The 15,785-nt window shown below is 41.0% G+C and overlaps 2 protein-coding genes across 2 annotated transcripts; one reads left to right on the top strand and one right to left on the bottom strand.

The window, feature by feature from the left end:
- Positions 1-443: 443 nt before the first annotated feature.
- On the bottom strand, positions 444-12,380 carry LOC120804917 (cell division cycle 20.3, cofactor of APC complex-like). Its single transcript, XM_040154647.1, has 12 exons — positions 12,369-12,380; positions 12,033-12,095; positions 11,723-11,939; positions 10,716-10,819; positions 10,128-10,179; positions 9,311-9,427; positions 7,884-8,095; positions 7,634-7,728; positions 7,123-7,351; positions 5,956-6,081; positions 5,744-5,867; positions 444-1,002 (listed from the first exon to the last, which is right to left on the bottom strand). The coding sequence occupies exons 1-12, from the start codon at positions 12,378-12,380 to the stop codon at positions 758-760; spliced, it is 1,596 nt and encodes a 531-aa protein (XP_040010581.1). The 3' UTR covers positions 444-757.
- A 445-nt stretch (positions 12,381-12,825) lies between these two features.
- Positions 12,826-15,286, top strand: gpx8 (glutathione peroxidase 8 (putative)). The gene is made up of 3 exons (XM_040155369.1): positions 12,826-13,173; positions 13,343-13,604; positions 14,693-15,286. Exons 1-3 carry the CDS (start codon positions 12,967-12,969, stop codon positions 14,854-14,856), a joined length of 633 nt encoding a protein of 210 aa, XP_040011303.1. The 5' UTR covers positions 12,826-12,966; the 3' UTR covers positions 14,857-15,286.
- The last annotated feature ends 499 nt before the right edge of the window (positions 15,287-15,785 follow it).

The following is a 15,785-nucleotide window of genomic DNA, read 5'->3' as shown; positions in this document are numbered from 1 at the left end:
GGGTATCTGCAGGTCTTGAAAAGTCATTAATCATCTTAAATTTGTTAATCCATCCATCCATTTTATCATGGTCACATTCATTAAATTAATTATATCATTAGAATTTATTGTTATACTCTGCTGGAAAGTGTTGAAAAATGTGATATACAGTAATAATAAATAACTCTGGGCCATATTGTCCCTACTGCATTTTAATGTATGTGGTATTAAAAAGCCCTTAAAAAGTCTTGATTTTAACAGAAACGCTGCACAGTACATTTCTATTGTAGAATAAAGCACCCCAAACAAGAACGTCATATAAGATCCTGAATGCACCACAGATCCTAAAGCCTTAGGCACATGAGAACAGCATATGCCAAATAAAATAGCTTGTTCACCCTCATATTTACTGTATACATGTATACATCTGTATGTATATGTGTATATAAGTGTGTATGAAAGTATATGTGGAGACACAGTATGTAGGGGAATTAATGTATATGTGCATATGTATACCTATATAATGTGCATCTGTGTGTTTTTCATGTGAGACACAAACATGCGCAGGTGATGAAAATCAAATATCCACCTTAGACAAAAAACAATATCTACGTATTATGTTAATGTCAGTTATCGTATTTACCAGTTTCTGACTTGTATTAACAATAACGAAACATCACTCACCCTGACAGACAAACACGTGCGGCCCGTCACAGTAGCAAGCCAGCAGCTTCTCGTCTTTCCCCGACATGGTCTCCAAGCTTGCACAGCGGCCTTGCTAATTTCTCCTGTTCACCCGGGTGCAGCCACTGAAGACGCCCCTGCACTGCAGACCAAGCCAAAAGCTGACTTTGTTTGCAAGGGTGCCATCGAGGAGAGCGAAGTATTGCTCTTCCGTGTTGAGGACTGCGAGGTCCGCGTAGTGTCTCTGACAGAACGCCTGGGCTTTGGACCGGGACACGGGTCTCTGGATGAGGAAGTAATGTGAGGAGATCTGACCCACTGCTAAGCCATGGCACACCACTGAGTCAGGGGAGATAACAGAGAGGAAAATGGATGGGTTATCAACAGCTGTGTCTCTGAGCTGATTCCATGGCTGTGCATCCATGAATGGATTACTGAACGGGCCTACCTGTTATTATTGAATATCTGACAACAGAATCCAGTCCAATATTTGTTTTTGTGGATTTTTTCTTTCATAATACAAACTAATATTTTGAATAGTGTGCTGTATTATTTAGTTTAATATCTGTACAGAGGAGTGTCAATGTGTCAGTGTGGACAGGAAGCTTTGGGCAGGAGGCAGACAGCCTCTCTGAATTTCCAATGTGAACTAAATACCGAAGTGCCTGAGAGTTCTGCTTCACCTGCAAACTGTAACTGAAAGAGACGACTAAAGTGATACAAAACTATTACAGGGAGAGAGACACACAAAACGACCATAGAGAGACACAAAATGACCACAAACAGATAAAAATGACCACAAAGGAGCTGCATAAAAACTACATAGAGATGCAAAACAACCACAAAGAGACACGAAATGTTTGGTTTCTCTTTCGGACTGGGGGACTAGCTTACACAGCATGTAGGACAGATGGGGGCCCTTTAACATGTGCCTGCCCAGGGGCCTGTTGTCTCAAAATCTGTCCATAAGAGCACCTCATTCTGTCCTTAGCTATACAGTTGCTGTCAGGCCATGCTCAGTCTGTTGCTGGATAATTTTTTTTTTCCAGCGCCATCATGCTTGGAGTCCAGTGTGAAGTTTCTAGTAACGTACATGCAGGTGGAATTGTGTTTTTCTTCACGTTAAAGTTCCTCAGAAAACAGCAACAGTCTGTCAGGTGTGCTGTGGTATATCATATAGTTCTTACTCAGAAGTAACACATAACTGAAGTAAATTACATCGCCTGTCAGCTGCTACACTTGGCATTACATTGTAGAGGAATTCTCTGAATGATGGAATATAATGACGAATTACAATGATCTTATAAAGTGCAATGTCAAAGCTTGTCCCAAGTTAAAAAATGTTCCGCATTTCACAGGCACTATGCAGCAGAATCCATGTTTTTTCCTTGAAGTTGTGATTTTATTTTTTTCATTCCTTTTCCATCCAACAGTATTTCCATAATTATTATTATTATCATGCAGATTCTCGGCAATATGCAATCCATTCTCTTTCCCTCGGCGGCCTGAAAACTCCCCCTGCTTTCCCTCCCTCCCTCTGAAGTTTATAAAATCGGTTCTCACAGTGGGGTGAGGCACTTTCTGATTATAGAGGTGAACAGAAACAACAGTTTGTGTAATTTTGCAAACCAAGCGTCTGAACAGGCTGAACAACTGTTGGAGATGCTAAAAATACTCTCATGTAGCTCCACCCTGCAGTCTATTTTAAGACCTAGCAGTCTGAATAATGTTAGCTTGAGTGTACTTTGTTACTTTGAAATTCAAATCTGATAATCAGTTGCTAGAACCGTCCGCGGCTTCTAGAAATGCATGATATGTCTACAAAGAAGAGGAAAAATTCAAGGACAATCGAGTGTAAACTCAAATGACACTTAAAACTGGTTTGGATGTGAAAGAGAAGTGTTTACAGGAAGAACAAGTATCTTATCAGAATTATGATTTTTGCACCTCTCATCCCAGTTATACTGTAAATGTAGGGTCTTAGACCTAACTGCGAACCGTGTAAGCGATACCTAGACTCTAAACAGCAGCAGTAAGGATGCACCCTCTTTTGGGAGTTTTTGTTTCGCAAGCTTATCTTTGACCTGATGCACTGTTTTTCTGAGAATCTGGCACTGATGATGAACTACGCTCTCTGTGCTGCTGCCAAGAACGTTTTATAAACTGCACGTTTAGATGATGATCAAGGTAGAAGCAGTTCAGGAGCTCGTGCACCAGATTTTGGGCTGCAGCAGGTAGACACACATAGACACTTGGCAGCTCCTGCAGGCCTCTCAAAGGGTTTTCACGGTTTTCTTTATTGTCATAATTTCAGTTTTGCTTATACGTTATTCAGTCTTGGAATGCACAAGGTCACTTACAGTTAAGATAAAGTACATCCACAGTTTCACTGTAAAAAACAGTCACTACCGAACTCCTAAAACATATATGTGTCACCACAACAATCAAGCTGGAGACCTTTGTTGCATATTGTTCCCCATTTCTCTCTCATCATATACTGTGATCTCTCTACTGTCAATGCTCTAATCAATACCAGCAAATACCTAAAAAAAAAAATCTGCCCGGTTAAATTTTTAAAAAGTCTAAGAGTCTATAGCCCAGGTGGCAGCTCCGTGTTGTGATTTAGTGAGTCTGTACTTGGGCACAGTGGTGCTTTGAACTAAATGCTAACACCAGCATGCTAAACTGCTCATAGTGGCAATGCTAACAAGCTGATGTTTAGCGGGCACAGAAATGTTTACCATGTCCAGTTTGGCCCAATGACGGGGCATAAGGAGAAGTCAGAGGACCTTCAAAGTTATAAAAGCTCATCCTGAATGGGACCTTAATGTGTGTACCAAATTTTATGGCAATCTATCTAGCAGTTGTTGAGACATTCTACCAAAAACCACAAATATCAACCTTATGGTGGCGCTAGAGGGAGCGCCACCAAAGTCGCTAGGATCCATCAACTTGAGGCCATGAATGTCAGAACGAAGAACTTCTTGGCATTGATGACCGACCAACAACCATACCAGTGCTGCCATCCCGAGAGCCACCCTATGGTTTCAAATTCACAACTCAATGTTTGAGTTTTGACGGGCAGCTTACACTAACTAGTTAGCATTTCAGAAGTAGAGACAACTTAAATCACAACTTTGCACTGCAGTCCCATAAGGCACTGGAATGATATGTCATTATCTGTATAATATGCAAGATTAAGAAAGACTTACTGGGCTCGGGACTAAAGACTTGGCGGTATAAAATCAGTGTTTTAGCCAGACCAGGTACTGCATAGTATATTATTCTGCTGAAGGGATGATGCCTCTTGGTGTTCTGTGTTTTCTATTCCACTTATTTGTTTTCTAAAAAAAAGTTGTAATCTAATGCAACCATCAATCTGTAGCTTGATGAAAAGTGTTGTAGTGTAGATTGAGACAGAGATGTCTGAGTTGACAGTCTGAACCTCACATGTTGCACCATTTCATCTACAACTCAGTTTCAGTAAACATGTTAACCATAAGACATATCACATTAGATAAGGGTCTTGGTTTTTTTTTTTTCCCAAAGGAAGTCTTCACCACAGGCACTTTTGCACAAAGTGTTCTTTTAAGTCAAATCTAATCATATACTTGCATGTCAGACATCTTTCAACACAGAGATCTTTCCCAGGATAACTGCTTTCTATTGATGTGTACCTGACTGTTAAATTACTTCCAAAACAAACCCTATCAAATGCACTCTGTTTAGAAAAAAATCGAATCATGGCAGTTCAGGCAAACTCAGCTCACACTCGTGGGAAACACATCATCAGCGAACATTCACATAAGCCTGATAACGTGAGAGCCACAGCATAATCAACCTTCATCTTTAAATTCATTCCCTTTTTATAACAAATTTTAATACACGTATTTGTTTGCAGAATACAGCTCTCTTGTGTTACCACCATATTTCCTGTTTGTTTTTATCCTTATTTGTATTTTTACATTATGGATGGTTTTATATGTCACTGTCATTTTATGCTGTTGTTTTTATGGGTGTGATTATTTTTATGCTCTCTATGCACAGCAAAGTAAAGTGCTATATAAACAAAATCATTATATAATCACAACTATTTTCAAATTTATCTTTTTTACCCTGCACAAAGCCCTTACACTGTGGTGTGTGAACCTTTTTACTGTGCTAGTAGGGTTGAGTTGGTGTTAAACTGGCCTGACAATGTGGTTATTTCAGGGGATGTGACAGGAAATGTGCAGGGTCTACGCGGTGGCATTACCAAGCAAAGTTTAACACAGGTCTGACCAGATGCCGACAACATTCACCATCCATGTTGAATTATGCTGATAATCAAAGCCCCCAGATATGAAAGCACTGGTCCACTCCAGCAGAGAAAATCTGAGTACTGTCAGGGTTTAAGGCCAAGTGCAGGACTCGATGAGAATGACCTGAAAAAAACATCAACAGCATGATTGAACTTTGACGTTTAAATACCTTGTTTCCCTTATAAAACAAATGTGTCTTAATGTTTTTTTCTCACCACTCTTATAAAGCACGATACACGTCATTGTCAGTCCACTTGGAGAAACTACTATCAAAAACTATCAAATAGGTGTACTTTCTTCAAACAATGGCAAAATAACCCCCATTCCAAACAGCCAAGATGAACATAATGTCATACTGAATAATGAAGTGAAACAAATGCCTAAAAATCCCGCCAGAAAAAATGTAATTTGTGTGTCAATTAATAACACAATTGCAAAACATTTGGAACATCGTGAATGTGTTTTAAAGAATGTTTTTGACAGGTAGGTCTTAGGTCTTTTTTTGCCTCCAGAAACTCACAATACTACAGGAAAACGTGACATCTCATCAAACGTAGTGATTTTGTATGTGTTTCATTCGTAGTTTCACATTCACTCGAAGCCCAGGACACAAATGTGTCAGCACAAAATGGCTATTAAATATCTCAGTGACAGAGCTGCAGCAATGGACCAACTGTCACACCTAATATTACTCAGCATGTAAAATGTTGTAGTACGTTTATTCCTACGAGGCTGATGAGAAATTGTTAAATCATCAATCGTATTTCGGGCTCTCTAACCTGTGAGCTGGTAGATTGGGTTGAGGGGGGGGGACTCCCCAGTCCAGCAGATGACTCGGTGATGAGGAAGGCCGTGACCTGTGACCAGATATCTCTTCTTTTCAGCCCATCGTAGAGAACAGATCTGCAATTAGATTCATTACGAGTGGTCCATCCGATATGTATACACGGTAAAAAAAAACAACCTCTGCTGTAATTTGAGGCGTAAGCACCTGTGAGTTTGTGTCGACAGAAGTCACACAAGTCCCTGATTGTATGTCCCAGACTCTCAGCCCTCCATCTTTCCACCCCCCTCCTGTAGCGATCGTCTTTCTCTGCCATGGACACCATCCCATCGCCTGAACACGCAAACACAATGAATACACAAGCGCACACACAATGGTCAGCAGATTGTCTGATTGTTTAAACGGACCAGTGAGTAGCTGCAGGGTCGACTAACAGCATTTCACCAACCAGTATCATGCTGCTTAAGGTTGCACGAGTAGCATGAGTAGTCATCATCAAGTCATACAACAGAACACACATTTGCTTGCACTATGTGAATTTAGTTGTGTCAATCATAGACAACCACACAACATGTCTGCTTCCTGTGGATGATGCAAGTGTGCTTTTGCAAGTAGAGCAAGGGAGACAGATTAGTAACAAGATGCACCACCAGGTCATGTTTTTAGTGGTGGGGCTGTACGGATTGCAATGTCGGCTGGTTGGTCCGCCCGCGTGTCCATCGACCACAATTGGAATATCTTAAAAACAAGTGGATGGATTGCCATGACATTCGGTTCACACATTCATTCCTGCCTCGGGATAATTTGTGTTAACTTTGGCAAACCCCTGACTTTCCATCCAGCACCACCATCGAATTACAATTTGTCCAATACTTTATGACCAAGTACCTTCAAATATTAGCATGGAAACATGCTGAGTTAAGATGGAAACCATGAAAAAACATTGCCTGCTAAACATCAGCATGTTTAAATTGTCATTTTGAGTCTGTTAAAATTGGGATTTCGCTTAAAGCACCACAAAGGACAACCATCTGTAGTATGGCTATAGACTCTTAGTCTTGGTTAAGACAATGCAGCACAACAGAGACCAACTGAGTACTAGCTTCATATCTATAAAAAATAAAACGTATGCACCAAGTTTTCGTGTTTTGTTGTTTTACAGCATTGAGTCAAAGAAGATTTAATGTGGCTTTTCTGACACTGATCAACCGAAAAAGACCCCTTTAAAGTCAAAGTGAAAAGAGATCTGTACAAAGTGATCTAAATTCATTACAAATAAATAAAAATAGATGTAAAGGGGGATGAACACTTTTTATACGCACTGTACCACATCTGAGAGACTTAATTTCAAGTCCCAGTTTCAAGTCCACTGACCTTAACAGCACTGGGCTGTCTCATTGTAGTCACTGGATGTTTTGACCTTGTCAGCCCTGCAATGTCACTATCCCATATACGGAGGAGGCCGTCTGTGGAGCCACTGGCCAGCCAGTCGTCTCCTGGTGACCACTGAAGGCTGCAGATGCCGTCCTTCTGGACGGCTGCGCCTACCAGGGCTGCAGGAGCCCGAGGGTCAAGGTGATGGATACGTCCGAGAACAGAGCCGCTGTTGGATTGTTGACACTGTTATTTCCCACCATAAATACTGCATTTAATAGATACCTTATATTGATGGGAACTATTCTGCGATTCTTATACTTAGAGATAATTCACATACTCTCCTTCTGCTAAGGGATTGATCTAGTACAGATGCAGCCATTGCCCTAAAACAGCTGAGATCTTTTTGTGTCAGTCCTGCTTTAGTGAAGTGTATAAAATTCAAAATGAATGAAATAAGTCCTTTTTCTGTGTAATATAGTGTTCTAACAATCAATACACACACCAGTACCTGCTGAGCAGCTGCTGTTTCCAGGAAAGGGCTCTGACCACAGCAAGGTGTGAAGGTAGACACCTCATATTCTGCTTATTGTCAACATCCCACAACTAAAGAGTCAGAGAGACAGACGCACCACAAACCGTCATCCTGCTGATTCAACTAGCTGCTACATTTCCCCTTTCAAAGGCCCCCTTACCACAGTTTGTGTGAATCAGTTTCCACCCTCTATGTACTCATTTACTTGAAGATCAAAAGCATTTACCTGTATCTCCCCTCGCCTGGTGCCGATGCAGAGAGCTCTGCCATCTCTGCTCCAGCTCAGAGATGAGACGGACTGATGGTATGGACCCCCCGCTTGTGGACTCGGGTTCAAATATCCCACCAGAGCACGAGTTTCTGAATTCCAGAGGTAAACAGAAGAGCCCAGTGCTAATGCAATCATACCATTACAACTGCAGTCGAGAACATTAGTGTCTGAAAGGGAAGAGATGGAAAAGAAACAAGGACTACAGAGGCTATTCTGTGCGTAACGAGTCAAGTGCCGACTGAGTCTTAACTGATTTTACTTTATTGACAGAATGAAACCGGTGTAATTCTATTTATTTTTTGTTAAAACTACCAAAGTATTTGCCGTAGTCAGGAGTTATACTTTGCTGTTGGCTTGCTATGCCACAATAATGTGCTCGCTGATCAAAACAGCAGTACGAGGCATTTTTCAGTGGATTTTTTTAAAAAGTGGGGTCATGTGACCTTATGATGGTCAGATAAACAGATAGTAGGAGCTTCTGACTGGTTTTTCAAATGGTCTCTTAATTTTTTAAATTTTAATTTTAAAAATTGAATTAGATTTTTCATACTTTGTTTACTCAGGTAACTGTTCGGTAATACTTCCTGTATATGTTATTTTCCAACATGAAGCTCTAAATCCGGCTTTAAAGTCTTCTCCACAGTGCCAAATCTAGGGGATAATGCAACATTATGTCTAAAATCACTGGAATTATCTTATAAAATAACCACCATGAGTATACATTTTAATTATACTGTATAATCCCAGTTTATAAAACCAAAAAATCCAAAACAATTATTAGGGACATGACCTCAGTGTCAGCTGTGGCCCTGATTGGCCATTTCTGGTTCACACAAGTTCCTCTACGTTCCAAGGTGATACCTGGATAATATGAGTCAGTTCAAAGTCTGTGTGTTATTAAGGTCCACTTTGAAGAATAAGGCTGGTGATATTCAATTTTCATATTAAGAATAATGTGTCCTACTGTTGCACTTTAGTGACATGTTCTTTCATTGTGCAGAACATGTCACAACAGCACTACAGCAACAACTACAGCAACAAATGTAAGTGTATTCATCCCTGGCTGAAAATAGTCCCCAACAAATAGTATTTACCAAAATCCAAAGTGCTCCAATGTATGAAAATTATTTGGCCTCTTATAAAAATGGAACTATACATTCGTGATCCATTTTTCAAGATTAAAATCTTGAGTAGGAAGAAATGAGCTTGGGTGTGGAGTGCCAAAGACAACATAGGGAGTATTGAGAGACAGACTAACACACCAGTTTTGATCTTTTCATGGGAATTGTTGACAAGCGATTTGTTGTTGAGGCTTTGTTTGTTTTTTTTTTGCCCCCTGGCGTTTTTCAAAGAATAACGCAGGGACTTGTATCTTCTCTTACAGTAGTCGTTCAGCAGTGACGGTGCTGCCAACTTCATCACAGACTTTCCCTGGCCTTTCACAGTAGCTCTGTCCAGAACAGCAAATGGCCGCAAATCATGTCTCCTCTCATTGGAACCTGCAATGGAAAAAATACTATGAACACAAAAAACACAGTCAGGCAAGACACGCACGCAAAGCGTCATATCAGTATTACATCTCTGGTTTACCGTTGATGGTGTCGATTGCATTCATTTTCTCTCAGTGATCTAAAATGAAAGCCCTCTGTTGTGTCATTTAAAAACAAACAAACAAACAAACATAGACATTAAACCATATTAAACACTTGTTACGGTGAATTAGTGGTTATTGACCATATTTACTCACTCACACACACTTCAAAATACACAAATAAATAATAATAAAATAAATAATGGTGAAACCCCAATCTTGTGTGTGTGTGTGTGTGTGTGTGTGTTATGTTTCTTGATAAAAGAGATGTCCTTTGATGGCTTGATTACAGAGACTTAAACAATGATTTATATCGAACTTTCATACCTTATGCTGTTCAAATGTCATTTTTTTTGTACAAAATTTCTCCAAAAGCTCTACAAGACAGAGGTCTTGTTATCCCACTACAGATAATGTAATAATACACAGACCTCCCACACGCTTCCAGCAGTTTCTGTTACACAAAACGTTTCTGCAGATTTTTTTAGCCATTAGTTGTCATTTCCTGGTATGCATCATGCCGTGATGCTCGTCATTTCTGTTTGCATGTGCGTCATGGAGCGCTGTAAGAATTAAGTGAAAGAAAACAATAAAGAAAAATGCTGTACCAGTCTGAGGTGTATCGTCATGCTCTTGACCTGCAGCTCTCCACATCCATCCCTGCAAAAAAATTGAATTATTGTTATTAGATTTAGTATTTTGCATGATGTTACACTGTTATATTATTTTTTTTTTCAATTGAATAATGAGATTTCATCATAAGTTAGCAATAGCAATGATTGTGCACAGTTTTTCTGACAGAGTTAGATACAGAAACTGGGTTATGTTGTTTATCTTAAATGATCCTTCAGCTTTTCTTATTTCACCTCAAGTAATAAAGAAACCACAGATAAAAAAAACAAACACATTTTACACATTTTTGCTTTTACCCACGAATATTTAACTGAAACCTCTAAAGAACCTGAGGAAACCAGATCCTTTGTTGTGTTTCTCCTTTTCTGACTTGTCACACAACACATAACTATTGATATGATCATGCAAGGTAGAAAGACAGCCTGCAGATAGAAGCCAACACCACCTCAAAGTTTTTCATCTCTCAGTACATCCTTTGTTATGTTTGTCTTGTGGGAAAACAACACACACACACACACACACACAGAGATCAAACTGCAGTGGCAGAAGCTCCCTAAACAAACCTGTTCTGGGGCATTTTCTGTGGCAGGTCGTCCCCTGGCAGAGACAGCACGTGTTGCGTTCAGTGGTGTGTCAGTCCCACAGTGGGAGAGGCCTCCCACCAACACTGTCTCAGATTAGAACAGATGTTATCACACACAAAAAATGACACTTACGTCCATCACAAAAGAGTTATGGAGTAAATCTGCTGTGTTTGTATGGTGAGACATCTGGACTTAATGGTAAAGACAGCAAAAAATGGATGCATTGGGGTTTGTGGCTATGGCCCTACGGGGAAATCTAACCTACAGTTCTGTAGTAATGGAGCGCATATAATAATTCTCTGTATTCCAACAACAAAAACAAAAGATGCCAGTGTGGGAGATTAAGCTCATCTTGACAGGGCTACACGAGCCTATGTTCATTTAGCCAAATAAAAATGGATGCATATTTTAGCAATCAGTTCTCAAATGTGGCAATGCAAGAGTTAAGACCCAGATATATATATTTTGAGGGCAACGTGTTACTCTGCAACAGCCCCATCTCAGCAGTGCAACACTAAGAGCTAGGTGTTGTCCACAGTGATCTGAATTGTGGTTGAATCGTCTGAAGCCAGCTGCAGGGCACACTGTGTGCTGACATTTACTGTAAGAGGCCTAAACATTTAGCGAACTTGTAGATGCGTTTTTGTAGCCTCATTGCATTTTTTTTTCATATCAAGCAAAAAAATTATGTAATGCAGTAAAAAGATATGCTGTGTGATAAGCTATTGTCAGGCCTCTTGCATATACAGTATAAGGTAGGTGGGACTTTAGTTAAGTATTCTTGTATGCCCCTTAAAATAAAAAATGTAGTTCAGTTAAAGATGCCTAAATATTTCTGGGAACTACATTTAGTGTGTGTGTGTGTGTGTGTGTGTGTGTGTGTGTGTGTGTGTGTGTGTGTGTGTGTGTGTGTGTGTGTCCGTGTCACAGACAGGCAAGTCTTTCACATCCCTCTATGACTTGGTGTGTTGTTGATATAATAATACCTCGAGGGCTGCCCCGTCGGAGTCTCTGGGCCGGCTCCCGGTGTCCCGGCGGCGAATCCAGCTCCAGCCTCTGGCAGACCGTGTCGAACGCGAAGGCTGGCTCACACCGCCGCCCAGCGGCCACGGGTGTGCTCACGGCAGGCCGCTCTCCGCTGCTCCTCCGGACGATCCGCCTCCTGAAACGCCTGTACGACACGTGACGGGCGTCGCTCTGTCCCTGAGAGGACGAGAAAACGCTGAAGAGATCCGTTAAACAGAAAAGCTGCGGTCGGGCCATCGATAGTCTCAGTGCCCGACAAAAACATAATACCTCAAAAACATCAAAAACCACGTAACTTCGCTTAGGGTCAAGCAGGCAACATGTTGGGCGGAACTTCCGGTGAAAATTTTCAAATCAAAAGCAGTGACATTAAGCTCCGACCCTTCTAGTTTCCCTCTTAAAGATACCGGTCAGTATCTAAAGACATCATGTTAAACTGTACTCAGGCTGCAGCTAACGATTTTTTTTTATTTTTTTTATCAATTAATCTGCTGATTATTTTCTCAATTAATCGAACAAACAGTTTGTCTTTAAATTGTCAGAATATAGTGAAAAAAACCTATTTAAAAATGTATTATTATTATTATTAAATTTATTATTTCCCACATTTATCTCCATATTCTCCAATATTTTATCAGTTCGTGATAAGTGATGTTGATTTTGACACTGTTTATATTTGTATATGGACCCTAGAAGCAATAGCTGCTGTGATACAGGAGCCAATGGGGATCCAAAGAAACAACCAAACTTTTGTGAGTCCCTGTGGACAACCCTGCATCAAATGAGTGACTAAAATTGTGTTTTTAAGTTATTTTCTTTTTGCATAACCACTTTAGTCCTGTTAATGCTTTCTCGCATCATGTTGTATGGGAAGACAGCACAATAGTCACATTGATAGTCTAGTGTTTTCTTTTTTAGTTCAGGCAGAAAGTGGCTTTAATATTAACATTAGATATCTGATTGTTCCTCCAATAAATCTACTATGACCTTTATTGTTGTGTGTACACCCAACGATCACCGTGTTTCAATACTGGTTTTATTTTGGAAAGAATCCGCACTCGGATTCCGGTTTTGTGCTTGTTCTCTGCAGCGGGTTCGACGCAGCTCCCTCCTCCCGGTCCAGCCAAAGACTTTTTTTTTTTTGGCAGGAGCCCGCACCCCCCTCCCTCTCACACCGACCAGGGTTTGTTCTTCCCCCTCCAAGATGGAGGCCTTAGGGGGCTACCCTTCCAAGTCCTCCAACCCAAAAGCTAAAAAGTTGACGGTGCTGCTGAGCATGACAGTCGGCGTGGGGTGTTTGTTCCTCCTGCAGACCCAGCTGGTGAAGCCGAGGAAACCGAGGGATTTTTATTCTTTCGAGGTCAAAGACGTGAGGGGCAGGTCGGTTTCCCTGGAGAAGTACCGAGGGAAAGTAAGTCCACATCACCAGTCACTCCACTTTGAGAAGAAATCTTTGCACGCTTAGTCCGAGTTTTCCACTGTGAGTTGAGTTCGGGTTTCATTGCATAATACGTATTTCTTGTAGCTTTCTCAAAATTAATTTACACCCTGACCCTCCCTCCCCCTCTCCCTCTGTATAGGCGTCTTTGGTTGTAAACGTGGCGAGTCAGAGCGAGCAGACCGCGGCGAACTACATGTCTCTGCAGGAGCTCCACCGGGAACTGGGCACCTCTCACTTCAACGTCCTGGCCTTCCCCTGCGGCCAGTTCGGGGACACCGAGACCGGGGCCAGCAGGGACATCGAGGCTTTCGCCAAGTCCACCTACGGTGTCACTTTCCCTTTCTTCAGCAAGATCAAAGTAATGGGCTCAGAGGCGGACCCTGCCTTCAAATTCCTCACAGGTTGGCACAGAGGCACCGAGCCACATCTGTCTGTCTGTACACCACGTTTTCCAAAATGACGTGACAAAACAAACAAACAAAGAAACACCACCACTATGTTAAAAGTCTATATTTTCCTTTAAATTAAAATGATGACTCCTGTATTTATGGCCGCATTTAGGCAGCTGTCTGCCAGGAAGTACAGACTTTCCCATATGGTTGCAATTAAATCTATATTTTTATGATAAAAGTAATCCTTCAGATTATAAACACATTTTTATTTTAATTCCAGATCCGGAGTCAATAATGTTCCGTTCATAATGAAAGCGGCTCTTTGCATTTGTCAAGCTGTAACCAAGCAAACGTTTGATATTTTACTTCATGAAAACTAAACACTAACTGCACAATTGCGGTTTCTCAGAGGAAAAAAAAATGAAATCGCATACGTCTGCAGGTGAATGGAGAAGGGAATAGAGCCCCACTCTAAAAGTTCGCTTTACTCATTTGTTCCAGAATAGTTAAATTCATATTCAGAGACATGAATTCGAAAGGACACATGGAGAACTAGTCCGAGGTTATTGGAAAGTAAAATCCGGTGCTCATTTCCTACACACCGAGTGGACGTCGTTGACTCATGATTCTGTGTAGTTCTTGCACCCAAATAGGGTTTAAATTTAGGGTTATGCCTGTCAGCGTTTTCTTAAGTGCCTATCTCTGGTGTAAAATAACAGTCAGTTTTTTTATGATACTGAAGCAGCTGCTTATTGTCCATACACGAGTGACGTCAGAGGTTTTTAGAATATTCTCTCATCTGTTTTAAACCATAGTCATATCCAGAGTGCGAAGGTTTTCAGTTAAACCTTCAGACAATATAAATATTTCACCTATCTGACGCTTTGTCATACCGTTTATACTGTGGTAGCTGTCGCTTTAACATCTTTGATTTTTGCATCAATATGATTAGGTATATATAATACATTTATATATTTATACACATAAAATTTATAAGTTGATTTTAAAGAATCTGACCGTCGTCAGAGTTTATGGATCAGGTTAGGCTGTAAGATGCACCGTTAATGACGGTATGGTGAATGTGGTTATTTTTCCAGATTCTGTGCAGAAAATTCCAAAGTGGAACTTCTGGAAGTTTCTGGTGAATCCAGAGGGGAAGGTGGTCCGGTTCTGGCGAGCCGACGAGCCCATGGAGAGCGTCCGACAAGAGGCCACGGCGCTGGTGCGAGAAATCATCCTGAAGAAACGGGTGGAGCTATGATGGGGCCTACGGACAGATACTGGACACGCCGCTGTGCTTTGAGCAGCCAGGAATAACAAGCGGTGGACTATGAACTGTCACAGTGGGCTTGGTTGGGTGATGGCTCGCTCCAGACGCACGCAGGACGAAAAGCGCCACTAAGTCAGAATGTCAGGCTTTGTCTGTGTGTAATAGGGACCATCCTGTGGTTAATAATGACAATGATGAGGAACATTCCTTATGATGACCACTGCTGCAGCTGAAGGATTGTTTAGCCTTTGAAGTGCTGGAGTTTTACTCGTTTAATTTGGCTTAGTCTGTGCCGTGTCTGTACTTTCTAATGTTTAGATTAAAATCTATTTCTTAAGGTGAAGTACAACTGATTTGAGCCCAGCAAATTGTGAAACCTTCCACCCAACAATAAAATGATTTCATAATTATTTGATTTGGACATTTAGCCCGGGACCCTCTATGTTTTAAAAGCAAGAAAAGTGTGTAGAGCTACTTAATTAACTGATAAAGTAATCCACATTTTAAGTTCAGGCTGAGAATGTTGATACCAACTTGCAAGTAATGCAACACAAATGCATGTCGGTGCTGATATTTTCTACATTATAGTTGATTTTTCTGTCTGAAATATTTTAAAGCAGTTATTTTCAGCGTCCTCGGAAAAGGTCACCTCTCGGTCTGAAGATTAAAAAAAACTGGTGAACCGTCGCCAAAAGAAATGCTCTTTTATCAGATGTACAACAGGAGCTCTGAATCGCAAACCCAGCTGTTTTTTAATTGATTTGAAGTGAACGTTAATTGCAGAAGTCCCCCGGGGCTGCTGGTGTGGATTTAAATGGACAGTTGGAGGGCAGCAGCAGGTAAGCTGGCACACACACAATCAACCAGCTAACAAGACACTGCCTACCAGCCACCCACGACAAGAGAGCTGAAAAACAGTG

The sequence above is a fragment of the Xiphias gladius genome, chromosome 19, assembly GCF_016859285.1.
Source record: "Xiphias gladius isolate SHS-SW01 ecotype Sanya breed wild chromosome 19, ASM1685928v1, whole genome shotgun sequence".
Classification (NCBI taxonomy): Eukaryota; Metazoa; Chordata; class Actinopteri; order Istiophoriformes; family Xiphiidae; genus Xiphias; species Xiphias gladius.
The sequence above is the reverse complement of the archived record's forward strand: the minus strand, read 5'-3'. Positions and strand labels throughout refer to the sequence as shown.

Bases quoted from the DNA above. Each gene is read 5' to 3' on its own strand.
- LOC120804917 (XM_040154647.1), bottom strand. The intron at 10,820-11,722 runs GTATTATTATAT...AATCTGAGACAG, and splicing joins CCGACGGGGCAGCCCTCGAG to TGTTGGTGGGAGGCCTCTCC. The intron at 10,180-10,715 runs GTTTGTTTAGGG...ATTTTTTTGCAG, and splicing joins CAGAAAATGCCCCAGAACAG to GGATGGATGTGGAGAGCTGC.
- gpx8 (XM_040155369.1), top strand. From the start codon at position 12,967: ATGGAGGCCTTAGGGGGCTACCCTTCCAAGTCCTCCAACCCAAAAGCT. The intron at 13,174-13,342 runs GTAAGTCCACAT...CCCTCTGTATAG, and splicing joins TGGAGAAGTACCGAGGGAAA to GCGTCTTTGGTTGTAAACGT. The intron at 13,605-14,692 runs GTTGGCACAGAG...TTATTTTTCCAG, and splicing joins TGCCTTCAAATTCCTCACAG to ATTCTGTGCAGAAAATTCCA.